This window comes from Salvelinus namaycush, chromosome 40 (genome assembly GCF_016432855.1).
Source record: "Salvelinus namaycush isolate Seneca chromosome 40, SaNama_1.0, whole genome shotgun sequence".
NCBI lineage: Eukaryota > Metazoa > Chordata > Actinopteri > Salmoniformes > Salmonidae > Salvelinus > Salvelinus namaycush.
Window position 1 is genome coordinate 293,203 of NC_052346.1, and position 14,832 is coordinate 308,034.

General features: G+C 40.2%; 1 protein-coding gene across 1 annotated transcript in view; it reads left to right on the forward strand.

Moving 5' to 3' along the window:
- The window catches only part of LOC120033757 (N-chimaerin-like), a 40,228-nt gene extending 27,211 nt beyond the window's left edge, over positions 1-13,017 (forward strand). The window contains exons 8-14 of the mRNA XM_038980213.1: positions 1,953-2,030; positions 3,012-3,096; positions 6,306-6,479; positions 6,686-6,763; positions 7,122-7,259; positions 7,369-7,474; positions 11,775-13,017. Of these exons, the coding sequence (XP_038836141.1) occupies positions 1,953-2,030; positions 3,012-3,096; positions 6,306-6,479; positions 6,686-6,763; positions 7,122-7,259; positions 7,369-7,474; positions 11,775-11,946 (831 nt within the window). The 3' untranslated portion in view covers positions 11,947-13,017. The remainder of the gene's footprint in view (positions 1-1,952; positions 2,031-3,011; positions 3,097-6,305; positions 6,480-6,685; positions 6,764-7,121; positions 7,260-7,368; positions 7,475-11,774) is intronic.
- Positions 13,018-14,832: the final 1,815 nt, after the last annotated feature.

A 14,832-nucleotide genomic window follows, 5' to 3' on the forward strand; every position in this document is an offset into this window, starting at 1 on the left:
TAATCATGGTAGCATCCACATTAATGCATAAGTGTTCAGAAACATATTCTATTCTTATTTACAATAAAAGTGACTCAAATGAGACAGTACATAATTTACCATTAATTTCTATTGGACACAAAATAACCCGAAAAACAACCAAAACAAACTGCAAATGCATCCAACAAGTTTGTAATGTCACAAGCCTGTTATAGTCATTGCATGCTAGGAATTGTGGGACCAAATATGAAGTTTTTGACTACTCTAAGTGAATTTGTCCAAATACGTTTGGTTGCCTATAATGGGCTATGTACCAAAAGTGCTGTAATTTATATTTCATTGTATCATTTTAAATCAAAAGTGCTGGAGTACAGCGCCAAAACAACAAAAATGTCACTGTCCAAATACTTTTGGACCTCACCACCAAGAGAGTGCTACACACACAGAGGGTTGAAGATGGTGGTGGGAGAGGGAGATGCAGAGAGTGTGAGGGGAAGATGCAATCGGGCAAATTTAGAAGTAAGGATAAAAGGTGAGTGGGAGAGGGAGAAATCTTTGGGAGTAACTCCACAAATACAGGTGTGCCAAGCTTGTAGCATCACACCCAAGAAGACTCAAGGCTGTAATCACTGCCAAAGGTGCTTTAACAAAGTAAAGTGTCTGAATACTTATGTAAATGTTAATTTTTATTTTATTTTATGCATTTGCAAAAATGTCTTAACCTGTTTTTGCTTTGTCATTATGTGGTATTGTGTGTAGATTGATGAGGGGGAAAAAACGATTGAATCAATTTTATAATAAGGCTGTAACGTAACAAAATGTGGAAAAAGTCGAAGGGTCTGAATACTTTCTGAATGCACTGTATATAACAAGTAATGCGTAATTTTTTGTTGTTGTAAATAGCTTTTTTGAATACATGCAGATCCTATATAGATTTTTTTCTCTGGAAGTTACAACCATGTTGGACTAAGTTGTCTGAAAGTTCAATCAATTGCACCATATCCTAAAATTTGGGGAATTATTTTCTTCTGTATGTGGTAGATGTAGTGTTTTTGTAGTGTTTTTGTAGCTTTCAGATTAATGCTCAGTCTCAACCCTGGAGCTACAGTGACATTGAGCTGTATTGTAGGATTGAGCTCTCTCTCCCTCTGCCTGTGGGGTAATAGGAATATACTATAGCACTGGTGATAAAGCCGAGCCTGTTCTTTTCTCTGATTGGCTTATTTTCAATGTGGCATTTAGATCCAGCAGTGACTACCCAATGCTCCACCTGCTCTCACTCACTCGCTCTCTCTCTCTCTCTTGCTTCCTCCCCCCCCGCCCAATGGCTGTATTCACTCTGGGTTTTGTCTGTGCACCAGTGACAGTATCAGCGCGACATGGAGAGGATAAAATCAGCCACCCACCTCATCTGCATTGATGCACACAGTCAAGCCGGATCTTTTGAGGAGGAATCTCGTTTAGACACCCTGATCAGCACAGGATTAAGGACACAATTCTGTGGCACTGTAATTTTAAAGGAATACTCAAACTACTTTTTTACTCCTCTTTTTTTTCCTTTCAGATCTTTGGATTCTTAGTGGATTTTACCTACTGCTTTCGTTGGCTTGTTTTGGTTTACTTGATGCGTTGATTTTAACGATGCAAGCAGCAGTGCTGAGTACAGGCTTGCTCTGAGCTGCTCCGAGTTGACCTCTGAGGTCGCTCTCCAGCTCTGTCTGTCCTCCACATAGGCATCACATCAGCTGTTCTGAGAAAATTGGGGGAATTTCCCTTTTATTACCCACCCATCATGCCATCCAGGGAGTTGTACATAGTCAGGGAGGGGGAAGAAGTCTCTGGTACAAGAGGCTAAGAAGGAGGGGGCGCAGAAAGACATTATGGCCACAGCCCTGGGTGTGAGGATGGGGTCAGGGACCCAGAAGCCCCGTGCCACCTTCTGGCAACCTCTCAAACTGTTTGCCTATTCACAGCTCACCTCACTGGTCCGTCGAGCCACCCTGAAGGACAACGACCACGCGACCAAGTATGAGAAAGTCCACAATTTCAAGGTAAGACCTGAACCTGCCTGCTCAGCGTTTCTTACTTTTCCTCTTCTGCTCTTTCTTTTTCACTGCCTTTATGGTGGTTATATCACATTTGAGGTTGTTTGATTGGCATATTTTACATTTTTGGAATGACGGGGGAGAGAATTGCCTCTTTGTAAAAGATTAAATCTAAATTCTGATCGGCTTCTGACTAGTGAGCAGCATTTTGAGTTGTCATGAAGGAGGAGGGATTGTAGTAGTCCTCAGCAACTGATAGTGTAGTCTGACTGGCTACCGGACCTGTCGTTAGTAGCTCATATAAACTGGGAGAGGGAGACACAACCTGACAGAACACAACACAGCCCTTAATCCCATTCTGCCCAGCCAGACGCTTGGGGACCCTCACAGAATCTAGCCGCATCTTGCTAACCACGCCTCTTACCAGTCAAACACAGCAACCATCTTCTCCTAAAATAATCTCAGCCAGATATAATTTTACTAGAGCATGTGAAAATAATACATTTTGTTTTGTGAGATTTTTAAAAATACCAAGACCACTATAACACCAGTCATTAGGTTTTCTCATTTGTTGTTTGTCTTGTCATTTGCACAAGATGCCTATCCTCCACGTTCCCATTCCCAAAATAGCAATCTAAAACAAGGGGTCTGAGTCCACCATGCTTTTCACAGATAAATGTTGAGCATTTCTGATTGGTCTAGCCATTACCTGGCAGAACTAGGCATTTGTTTGATGTAGTCCCTTTTAGATATGTGATAACCCTGGCATTGTCAACCATGGTACACACACACACACACACTTTCCAACCCACATTATAAGGCCTGCCAGTCTGCTTTCTAGCGCTGCTTATCTCTCTCACAGGGATAATTCCCAATTGGCTCCTTCAGTGTGCGCAGGCTGTGGAGAGCCAGGGGAAAGCCTAGTATGTCCATCTATCCTTCCATCCAGTAAAAAAGTGACCATGTTTTCCGTCCTCTCCCCTGCAGGTGCACACCTTCCGGGGACCCCACTGGTGTGAATATTGTGCCAACTTCATGTGGGGCCTCATCGCTCAGGGAGTTAAATGTGCAGGTAAAGGGAGGGTGGGAAGCAAACTGTGGTCTCTGCTTTGTGTTTTGTCTTTTAACACACAGCTAGTTTGAACCAGGTTTCGAGGAGATGTCATATACAGCGCCATACCAGTGTCTACAGGGCATTCGTAAATTCAATCTGGTAATCTATTAGAGTTCAGAGCACTCTGGTTTGAGAGTGTCGGAGCACAGAATAATTGATGAATTTACGAACGACAAGTTGTGCCTGTTGAAATGACAGGTGCCAGTTAACATCGGCTAAAACAACGAATTGAAATGTTGCCAGTAAGTTACAATCACTAACCCTCTTGATAACATGAAAATAGTCTAACCAGCTCAGCAAAGGTGAGTAAAATTAGTCAGAGTAAGCTGTTCTCTCATTTTTGTCTTTAAAGTAGCTAGCAAGCTAGTCAATGTTAGCCAGTTAGCTTGGATGCTTGACTGCCGTTATTATATTTTTTTAATTTAACCTTTATTTTAGGGAAAACATTTGAAAACCTACATTGGTTTCGGAAAGTATTCAGACCCCTTGACTTTTTCCTCATTTTGTTACGTTACAGCCTTATTCTAAAATTTATTAAATTGTTTACCCCATAATGGCAAAGCAAAAACTGGTTATTAGAAATGTTTGCAAATGTATTAAATCAAAAAACTGACGTTTACATAAGGGTAAGGGTAGGCAACAACACATCTGCCACGCTGATCCTCAACACAGGGGTCCCTTGGGTGCATGCTTAGTCCCCTCCTGTACTCCCTGTTCACCCACGACTGTGTGGCCAAACACGACTCCAACACCATTTAATTTTGTTGATGACAACAGTGATAGGCCTGATTACCAATAACGATGAGACCGCCTATAGGGAGGAGGTCAGAGACCTGGCCGTGTGGTGCCAGGACAATAACCTCTCCCTTAATATGAGCGAGACAAAGGATCTGATCATGGACTATAGGAAAAGGTGGGCCGAACAGGCCCCCATGAACATCGACGAGTACTGGAGTGGGTCGAGAGTTTCAAGTTCCTTGGTGTCCACATCCCCAATGAACTATCATGGTCCAAACACACCAAGACAGTTGTGAAGTGTGCACGACAGCTTTTCCCATCAGGAGACTGAAAGTATTTGGCATAGGTCCCCAGATTCTCAAAAAGTTCTACAGCTGCACCATCGAAAGCATCCTGACCCGGTTACATCACCGCCTGGTATGGCAACTGCTCGGCATCTGACCCGAGGCCCAGTACATCACTGGGGCCAAGCTTCCTGCCATCCAGGACCTCTACCAGGCAGTGTCGGAGGAAGGCCCTAAAAATTGTCAGACTCCAGCCACCCTGTTCTCTCTGCTACTGCACGCAAGCGGTACTGGAGTGCCAAGTCTAGGCCCAAGAGGCTTCTAAACAGCTTCTACCCCCAAGCCATAAGACTCCTGAACATCTAATCAAATGGCTACCCAGACTATTTGCATTGCCCATCCCCCCCTCTCAACCTCTTTTACACCGCTGCTACCGTAATTTCTGGACTATTAAGGCCACCTGAATATAAGCCGCACCCACTGAATTTAAAGAAAATATGTATTTTGTACATAAAGCCGCACATGTCTATAAGCCACAGGTGCCTACCGGTACATTGAAACAAATTAACTTTACACAGCCTTTAAAGGAAACACGGCTTGTAACAAAAATAAATAGGCTTTTTAAACGAAACACGGCTTGTAACAAAAATTTAAAAAAAATTGCAGTAAACAGTAGCCTACCAAGAAAGTCATTGGTCACTATCTTCCTCCTGTGCACTGAAACCACTGAAGTCATCTCCTTCGGTGTCGGAGTTGAATAGCCTCAGAATTGCTTCATCCGATGTTGGATCGTTTTCATTGTCGCTCTCGTCACTTTCATCCGGAGGCAAATTCCCCGCTGAGCTCATGCTGCCCTCTTCAATACGCAGCAGTCCAGCCTTTCGAAACCCGTTGATGATAGTGGATTTTTTGACAATGCTCCACGCTGTCAGGACCCACTGGCAGACTTGACCATAAGTTGCTCTTCGCATGCGGCCCGTTTTAGTGAAGGATTTCTCCCCACTTGTCACCAAAGCCTCATTTTCTAGTTCGGGCCATCTGCTTTTCTTTCCTCTGAAAGCTTTTGTTGTCTTTTTGCACTGAGTCAGTTTCTCACGCTGCTGTTTCCAACGTCTTATCATCGACTCATTAAGGCCAAGCTCCCGTGCAGCAGCTCTATTTCCTTTTCCAACAGCCAGATCGATCGCCTTCAAATTGAAAGCTGCATCATATGCATTTCTCCGTGTCTTTGCCATGATGAGGGTGACAAAATGACTACCGTAATCAGAATGATGGGAAGTTTGAGCGCGCTCGATTTACGTCACATTATGTGACGGTGCTCAGTTTTTTGGCGGCATGAATCTTGTGAAAGCGGGAAAAATCCATAAATTAGCCGCGTCATTGTATAAGCCGCGAGGTTCAAAGCGTGGGAAAAAGTAGCGGCTTATAGTCCGGAAATTACGGTACTCTTTGTTGTTATCATCTATGCATAGTCACTTTAGTACCTCTACCTACATGTATTTATTACCTCAACTAACCGGTGCCCTCGCACATTGACTCTGTACCGGTACCCCCTGTATATAGTCTCGCTATTGTTATTTTACTGCTGCTCTTTAATTACTTCTTACTTTTATTTCTTATTCTTATCCATATTTTTTAAAACTGCATTGTTGGTTAGGGGCTTGTAAGTAAGCATGTTGTGTTCAGCGCATGTGACGAATACAATTTGATTTGCTCTAGTTTTCAATGCCACTTTAAGGGCAAATTTATCAGAGATCGCCACTGCAGACCTTAAGAAAGTATGTGCATGATAGAGTGGGTTCTTACTATTGTATTTTTTATTGTTTTGAAGTATTTGTCTAACTAATGTGTAATTGCTTTTTGCTCTTGTAATACAGGGCTCCCTTGCAAACAAGGCTGGTCTCAATGGGACCCCCTGACTAATTAAAGGTTAAATAAAACATACACAATTCATCTCCAATTGGAAAAGCAATCAGATTGACATAACATTGAGGATGCTTTTATGCGTTGTAACAGAATAATCGTTTTTAGTGCTGCCTGCCATTTTAAATTGTGATAATGATACTACCATGCAGGACTTACCCTGCCAAAATAAAGGTTCAATTAAATGATACAGCATTATTGCTCATCTCTTTTTCTGCCCAGATTGCGGTTTGAATGTCCACAAACAGTGTTCCAAAATGGTGCCAAACGACTGTAAGCCTGACCTCAAGCATGTCAAGAAAGTATACAGTTGTGACCTTACGACCCTGGTAAAAGCCCACAATTCCAAGCGACCCATGGTGGTGGACATGTGCATACAAGAGATTGAGTCTAGAGGTGAGCAGTAGAAAATGACCCACTTGTGATGTTTTTTTTGCTATACGGTTGTTATGGTTTCAGACATCCTCCAGTAACAATGTTCATGTTACTCGAATTTCCTGACAAGTAATGGAGAGGTATGAATTTGCACTGGTGTTAGTTTGATAAATGTAAAGCTGTTTAATTTGTCATTGTCTTTCTCTCCCGTCCTTCTCTAACTGTAGGTGTTCAGTCTGAGGGCCTGTACAGAATCTCAGGCTTCAGTGATCTGATTGAAGATGTGAAGCTGGCTTTTGACAGAGGCAGGGCCCTTTTTCCTTTGCCACTGTATTGCATTCAGTTACCTGCTTTCTGGGTGGGGCAGTCAGTGGGTATCAATTGGACTTAGGGCATGGACAGCATTTTTCAAGGACTATTGTTGATATTGCTGCAAGATTGCGGGGACTAGGTTGGACAAAAACTGATTGAATTGTTAATGGCAGTTATCAAGTAACACCAATCGAGTGCCAACTGAGTTTATAATCTATAGACCGGCTGCATAGCCACAAAACAATGTAATTCTAAGTTCTCCTTTTGGATGCATGCAACCGTTGTGGCATCTTTTAATTAACTGCCCCATCTATAGTTAAGTTAAAAAATTCTCCCTCTGTCTCCCAATAGATGGTGAAAAGGCGGACATTTCTGTGAATGTGTATGAAGACATCAATATAATCACTGGCGCACTGAAACTGTACTTCAGGGATTTACCTATTCCTCTTATCACGTATGACGCCTACCCAAGGTTCATGGAGGCAGCAAGTTAGTCCTAAACTTAGCCTGTTTAATGAATATTTTTATTTTTATTGGGTGTGTGTTATGGTTCCTATCCTGCAGACGCTGACTGTGTGTCCGTTTTGTCTGGTTCTAGAGATTACAGATCCAGACAAGCGGTTAGAGGCCCATCATGAAGCTCTGAAGCTGCTGCCACCTGCACACTGTGAAACACTGTGTTATCTCATGGCCCACTTAAAGAGGTGAGACCAGATATTGTAGTATATTATGGTAGAACAGGCCTAGTCATTGAGTAGAGACAATGATTAGATTGTACAGTCTATTTAATCAGCGTCCCGTTAACGGGACAGTTGTAAATCATGCAGAGCCTTGTGTCACGATCGCAGATTTGAGAAAAACAACAAATGTCGGTACGTATGTGTCTTATATCGGCTGAAAGCTTAAATTCTTGTTAATATAACTGCACTGTCAATTTACAGTAGCTATTACTGTGAAAAAATGCCATGCTATTGTTTGAGAGCCCCTAACAACAAAACACTTTTTTCACCATGATAGGTTTGATAAATTCACCGCTGAAGGTGAAATGTGTACTTACATTCTGAAATCTTGCTCTGATTTATCATCCAAAGGGTCCCAGAGATAACATGAAGTGTTGTTTTGTTGGATAAGATCCTTTTTCATATCTTAAAAAGGTCCATATAGCATGCACAATCGATTTTGTATTTCCACTTGTTCAATTTGCAAAGAACAGAATCTGTGAAAATCTAACCCTAAACGTTGTTTCAACCAGTCAAATCACATTTGTATCTATTCCTCTGAGATCCTATAACGTAACCAGACTTCACTATATCATTAGGGTTGTAGTATATCCTATAGGACACCAAATTTGGTCAGAGAGCGACGCCTTCATGGCACGCCAATGACACTGGCGGTCTTCACTTGATCAACTTTGTCAAATAAGCATCAATCGGGGTCAAACAAAGATAGCTAGATAGCCAATGAGCTGGTCTTTACGGGAGTATCCGGAAACCCTGTATCTGTCGCAAAATGCAGCTGTTAACCTTGTGCGACAGCATGCCTTTTCCTTTTGGACAAAAATTATAAGAATATTCCGAGTTACGAAGTTATGAAAACTGGTTGTTTTGCAAATGTTGAACTTATAATATGGCTACTAATACCGGAAAAGCTAAATCAAAGTCCAAGTATACAGATTTGACGATATTCTTGCATAAAAATGTAATATGAATGCAAATGTCTCCACGATTTGCCCAAATGTACCTGGGTGACTTCACACTAATATGTCATGTAGTTCGCTCATACTTCAAGATATCTGTCTGAAACTTTGCGCATACACAGCTGCCATCTTGTGGACACCATCAGAATTACAACCAGAGTGATGGCTTGAAGTGAGATCTTTCAGTTGCATTTCAAAGATGGTGGTAGAAAGAGAAAAAAAAGCGTTTTTTTTTTCTTTCTTTTTTTTCTACCAGATCTATTGTGTTATATTCTCCTACATTCAATTCACATTTACACAAACTTCAAAGTGTTTCCTTTCAAATGGTACCACAAATATGCATATCCTTGCTTCAGGGCCTGAGCTACAAGCAGTAAGATTTGGGTATGTCATTTTAGGCGAAAATTGGGAAAAAAGGGGGCTATCCCAAAGAAGTTTTAACAATAACAAAAAAATCTGGAGATGTCTTGATTGCATAAATATTTGCGCACCTGAACAATAGTTGGTGGAAGCACCTTTGACAGCCATTAGAATGTTAAAAATAGTTTTTTGTCCACAATTAAAAATGGCTATTTGTAATTCTCACACCACTTTGCAATGAGCTGGAGGCAGTATGCGTTTTTAAAACATATACTATAGCTACTTAATTGTTTGAAACCTGAGCATTTTACTACATAGTATGAGGCATGTTTTACCTTGTTTCAACGTAGTCAAGGCAAAATGTCACCATATCATATCAATTATTTTAATAAGACATTGAAACTAGTAGCTTATTTCTCATATTCTATTTTTATTTCAACTTTCTTTCATTGTCCGGTAGCCAAATGCAAATTTGCGTGTAGCCTACTGCCTTGTGCGTATTGCTGCGCTAATAATGTTAAGAAATAATAGTTTATCAACATTTTAAGCTAAACGGTCTTGATCTGTTGTATCAGATTCATTGCTTTTAAAAAGAAAATGTAGGCCTACTGATTTTTATGAATGTGGTGTCTATCCTCCCACAACTGCGTCTGGGCTTTCTCGACAAGCTGACCAATAGAATAGTTAAACTTTTTTTCTACTATGGGTATAGTAGATTTCCCCAAGTAAATTTAATTAAATTGCAAAAATGTATATAGCCGAATTAGCCTACTCCTGTCTATACAGAAATAAGTAAAATAATTCAAAATAGACTACTAAAGCATGATTTGGCCACAGAGAATCATTAGTTTCAGTCGGAAGGAAAGGCAGCGAGCGCTGCAAATACCAAATAGATTGTTGATTTACGACTGTCACTGAAAAGTAGAGGCCCAGCCAGGCATATTACAATATTTCTAAATTCAATCGCAGGAAAACATAGTTTGGAAAGCAAATGGCTATTGCTGTAAAGAGAAGACAATGAAAAGACTAATCTGTCTTTTAGATATCAAAATGTTCATCTTAATTGATCGAATAACAGTAGTCCTATAGCCTACCTTACCTTATGCACAGCGCATATTCACACTATCATTGTTGGGTCAGTCCCACTTAAGTTTGTTTTTGGACAATAATTTCCTCCTCCAGTTTAGATGGACGTCGTATTTGTGTCTCCCCTTGTCGTAGGCCTATTATATGGACAACGTTGTTTTTATTAATTGTCAGTTTCAGCAGAGTAGGCTACCCTGTAATGTGTCTTATTAAAAAAGATTCTGCTAATGTCTTCAGTCATATAAAGTGTAGTAGAATTGCATGAAATGTGTTTTTCATGTGCAAAGAAAGAAGAAATGTATCTGACATAGCCCAGGCCTCTACACTATACTCGCTCAGCCATGCGTTGATTAGTATTTTATTTGCAAACAGTGATTGAGTCATAGCCTACTATTTGTAATGTGATCTTACATCAGTCTTCAAATGTGATGATGAATGGTATTTTATATTATAAAGGTGCATTTTTATGGAGAAAATTTGCTTCCCCAAACTTATGGGTCTGGTACATTTCTCAAATGTAATTTAAATGAAAATGCTGCCGGTCAAATGTGCGGCGCCACATTTTCCTAACGGAGTCCCTGGCATGCACGTATTTTGCCTGTTCCAGTGGAATCTAACAGCATCTTTATCGCACAATCAATAAAATCAATAGTTGATTCCTGCCATGTCAATTTATTTATTCTGTTATAGTATTTATAATAATGTAATGCAATATAAAACAATAAAAAAATAACAATTTTCCATATGAATAACTAGTGAGATGTTCCAAATTCTAATCCATCTCCGATACAGTGTGCGCATCAATTCACTTTGTTTTTCTTGCCATTGTGAACTAAGCGTTGTACATTGTAAATTCAATCACCCCCTTCACCATCGTCATGATCATTACTCAGTTAATTCAAATTCAATCATGAAGTGAGGAAAGACACATCAGCTGTTGGTACAACATCGTTTTCAGGCCGTTTGCCTGTTTTTTGACACCTAATTGCCAAGACAAACGGCCTGAAAACGATTTTGTTTTGTCTTTTTAGAGGATTGTAAAATACAAATACTTAAAAGTCAGGGAAGGAGGACGATGTTGCAGATTTATTTTAAAGGAGTGGCTACAGTCCCGTCTTCTCCGGACCCCTCTTCCCGACAAGCTAAAGGTCCGAAGCTTCTGCTCAGGTGCTGGGTTCTCTACTTTGCACAGTCTCTGCTCTACTCGTTGAGCTGCCCAGAGAACATGCTACCCTGGCGAATGATGCTTGTTTAATAAAGTTAGATCAAAGCTGAATCAATGTCTACAAGATCACATAATGATAGTATTCTATATAACATAACCGAATATAATAGCATAGTATAACATACTGTAAGTCAAATTACATCACCTAATTTCATATGAGATTTTTCGGATGATTGTGCGAATGGTCACATTTTTCTCATGCGGCCAAAACTCAGCAGCGCTTGCCAAAGAATCACATGCACAACGTGATTCGAATCTTCAGTTCTGGGGGAAAGGGATCCATGAGGGTGGGATCCGCAGCCTCTGCCTTATTTTAATTACAAAATCAAATGCCCGTCGGCCAATGGCGGTTCTAGTGTTAAAATGTGTAAGTACTTGTGAAGCAGCTTATTGTGTGACTTAAGGAAAATCTTAGGACAAATACTTATGCAATCAAGACAGGCCTTTTTTTAATCATTATTAATTGTAGAGTTAATATTTTTTACTAGGCATTATATGTTAACAGTAGCCAATAATTTGTTTTATGGTAGAAAACTAATTTGGCCTTGAATGAGCATGTCAGTGGCACCTAAAGTTTTTTGTTGTTGTTGTTGCTTTCTCTCTCTTTGCCCTGACCCTTTCCTGTTCCTCTTCAAAGGGTAACCCAAAATGAGAAAGACACCCTGATGAATGCAGAAAACCTTGGCATTGTTTTTGGGCCCACCCTCATGCGTGCCCCAGACCTGGATGCGATGACGGCGCTCAATGACATCCGCTACCAGAGACAGGTGGTTGAGACGCTTATAAAGAACGAAGACATTCTGTTCTGAAAGGGGATGACAAACAATGAAGGAATCTTAAATCATGAATAAGCGATTTACTCATCATTTAGAAAGGAAGAAGTGACAATGTTTTTAATATTTTCCCTTTGTAAAACCAAGACTTGAATAATAATGAAGTATTTGCACCATTGTACATTATTTTCCACTCCCAGTGAACCCTGTCTGAAGAGATGTCTGTTGGGTTTGAATCACGTACCTCAGACTTGTCTTTCGCATGTTCACCCCTCCCCCCCTCATTTGTGTCAGGGTAATTGATGGAACACACATTCCTTTGGATAGCTTGTATGTGTTTTTGTTTTCAGATATTGGGTCACACCAAAGGGAGAGAGGGAGGACTCAACTTTATCTCTGACATTATAGTGTCTTTGACAGCATGGGCAGTGCCATTGATGCTACAACCCATAGGAATCCCCATCCAGTTGGCTACTTTTAATACTTTGAAATGGCGGCGGCATGGTGGAAGCCCTCAATGGCAATGTCTTTGCCAAAATGGGTGATATCCATGATAGTCCTTTATCTCTATGGGTCACACACTCATTAACTGCTCTCTCTGATCTTGTAGATGTGGCTCATTTGTTTCCAGATGGCTTTATTCTTCCTGTGAATCACGAATGTACCTGGATGTAACATGGAATACCATCGGTTAAAAACCTTGTTTATTTTGTTTAGTATTGTCGTTTGTATGTTGTTCATTTCAAATAAATGCAGTGGGATATTTATATAATTTCAGCCAGTAGTTCTAAAAGTAGCCTAGCACTCACAAGCCATAACAGGTGCCTTAAATGTAGAATGTCATATTAGCGGTGTGTCCCATGTACATCTGCACTTAATTTATATTATAATGGAGTGCCACACCATTGGCACTCACTGCCCCTTTTGTCAGAGTATCCAATGTGATCAAGCCTCCCACTTGTACCTTGCAGCGTCATTGTATGTGATGGTGCCTTTCAACCTTCCTGTCAACATTGTCCATCCGTTTTGGTTGTTCGAAGTATCCCTTTATTCCTTGGTCAGACTATGGCGCCAAAACTTTTCTAGTTTAGAAAGTATAAATGGTACCAAATAGCTCAATGGATGCAAAGTTGAGTCAGTCTGGTTTAATTCGAACCTAACTAACCAGTTTGATTACAATGGGAAGCCCATCCACAGTGGACGGCCCATCATCAGGCAATTAAGTATGCTAAGCCTGTGACAAGGTCTGTGAGAGGGTTTTGTGCAAGCAGGATCGGTCATGTATCCCAGTTTTGCGGAACTGTGTAGCTTAACAGGAAGAATAAACCGATATCATGACATGCCTTGCTCATATCGCTATAAAAATATTATATTTCTATCAAATTATTAATATTGGTGCCCACCACCAAAAATTTACAAAATGTAGGGCCCTATAAAATCACTTCTCAAATTCGTTTTGTTGCAGTTTATTTATTTATTTATTTTTAGGTTTTTGCTCTCAATCTTTATAGAAAGAAAACCAAATTGGATGTTCTAAGTTCACAACAATGCTTAAACCACATCAGGAGACTACTTTTGAGCTCTGAATTTTAAAGAAATTAAGATTGTGTGTAAATTAAGTGCACAACAGCAACACACCGTGTTTGGTTAGCATAGGTTTCTGTAGCACTCGTGATCGCAAAGTTTGCTAAACAAATGGCCACTGGATTGATGCAAATAATCATATAATTTTACCAGGTAGGCTACTTTGTAGTTTAACATTTAATTGAGAAGGTTTTTGGGAAAGCCTTACCATATCTACCAGAGATGGTTATCATTAGCGTCATTGCTAACGGCTACACAAAGTATAGACATACACACACACACACACAGATGGGGGCATTCCTGTGCCGTTTCAGAAAGTTGCAGGAAAATACGAATCACTGATGCATTTTGTTCAGGTCTTATGATTAACTTTTTTAACATTGTTGAATTCTGTTTTAATATCTGTATTCCTTTTCCTTCCACGTTCTCCGGAACGCAGATTTGATAGAGCCCTAAAAATTATGCCAAACTACCTTCCTCAAGCGAGCAAGTGGGATTTGTGGGTTCTGGGTTCTATGTTGTGGATTACCTGTCATAGGGACTGGCCTGTGTTGCAGGTTTATCAAGACCAATATGGAATTATTGATTTCGATGGTAACATTACAAAAAAGGTAGGCCTGTATTTTCTCAATGGCTGAAAAGCAAGCTAAATGTATTATATTCCTTGAGCAAAAAGTATTTTTCATCCAGCTCTACGCAGTGAGTAATGAAAAGTAGCCGATACAGCAATATTGTTTTCCATACAAAGTACCCAAATAAATGTTAGGAATAATATTTAGGCCTAATTAAAATGTTTAAGTACCAACACTAACGGACCAGTTATACTAGGCACTACCTCTAGCTGCAATCAAAATAATGGAGACCAGTCATTTTCGATGGAGGGAGGAGACACGAGGATACATTGAGACTTAAATCAGCAGTTATGAGCTCGGCGACTAGGGCTCAACGTCCCGCGTTTATGCGATAAATCGGAGGAGGGATTGTCTTCCTAGCTAGCTCTAACACCGTGCTGGACAGGCTAATTGCAAATGTGACGTTGTGCAAAGGAATATCTTGGTGATTCCTAGTCCTACTACTTTGTAGCTGGGTCTTAACTGGGTCTTGAAGGGACAATCTGCAGTTGCTACATCCATTTATCGACTTTTAAATTAATGATATACTCATTGATTCTTGATGAATATAACTTGTAGATGCCTCATGAACCTAGTTCAACTGTTGTACCCAATCAGAACCCAAAATATAAGCTCAAAATATAAAATATAAGCTTACAATGTAAATGTAAACAAACACTGTATAGCCTCAAAACATGATTAAATCAAATCAATTTTTTTATATATG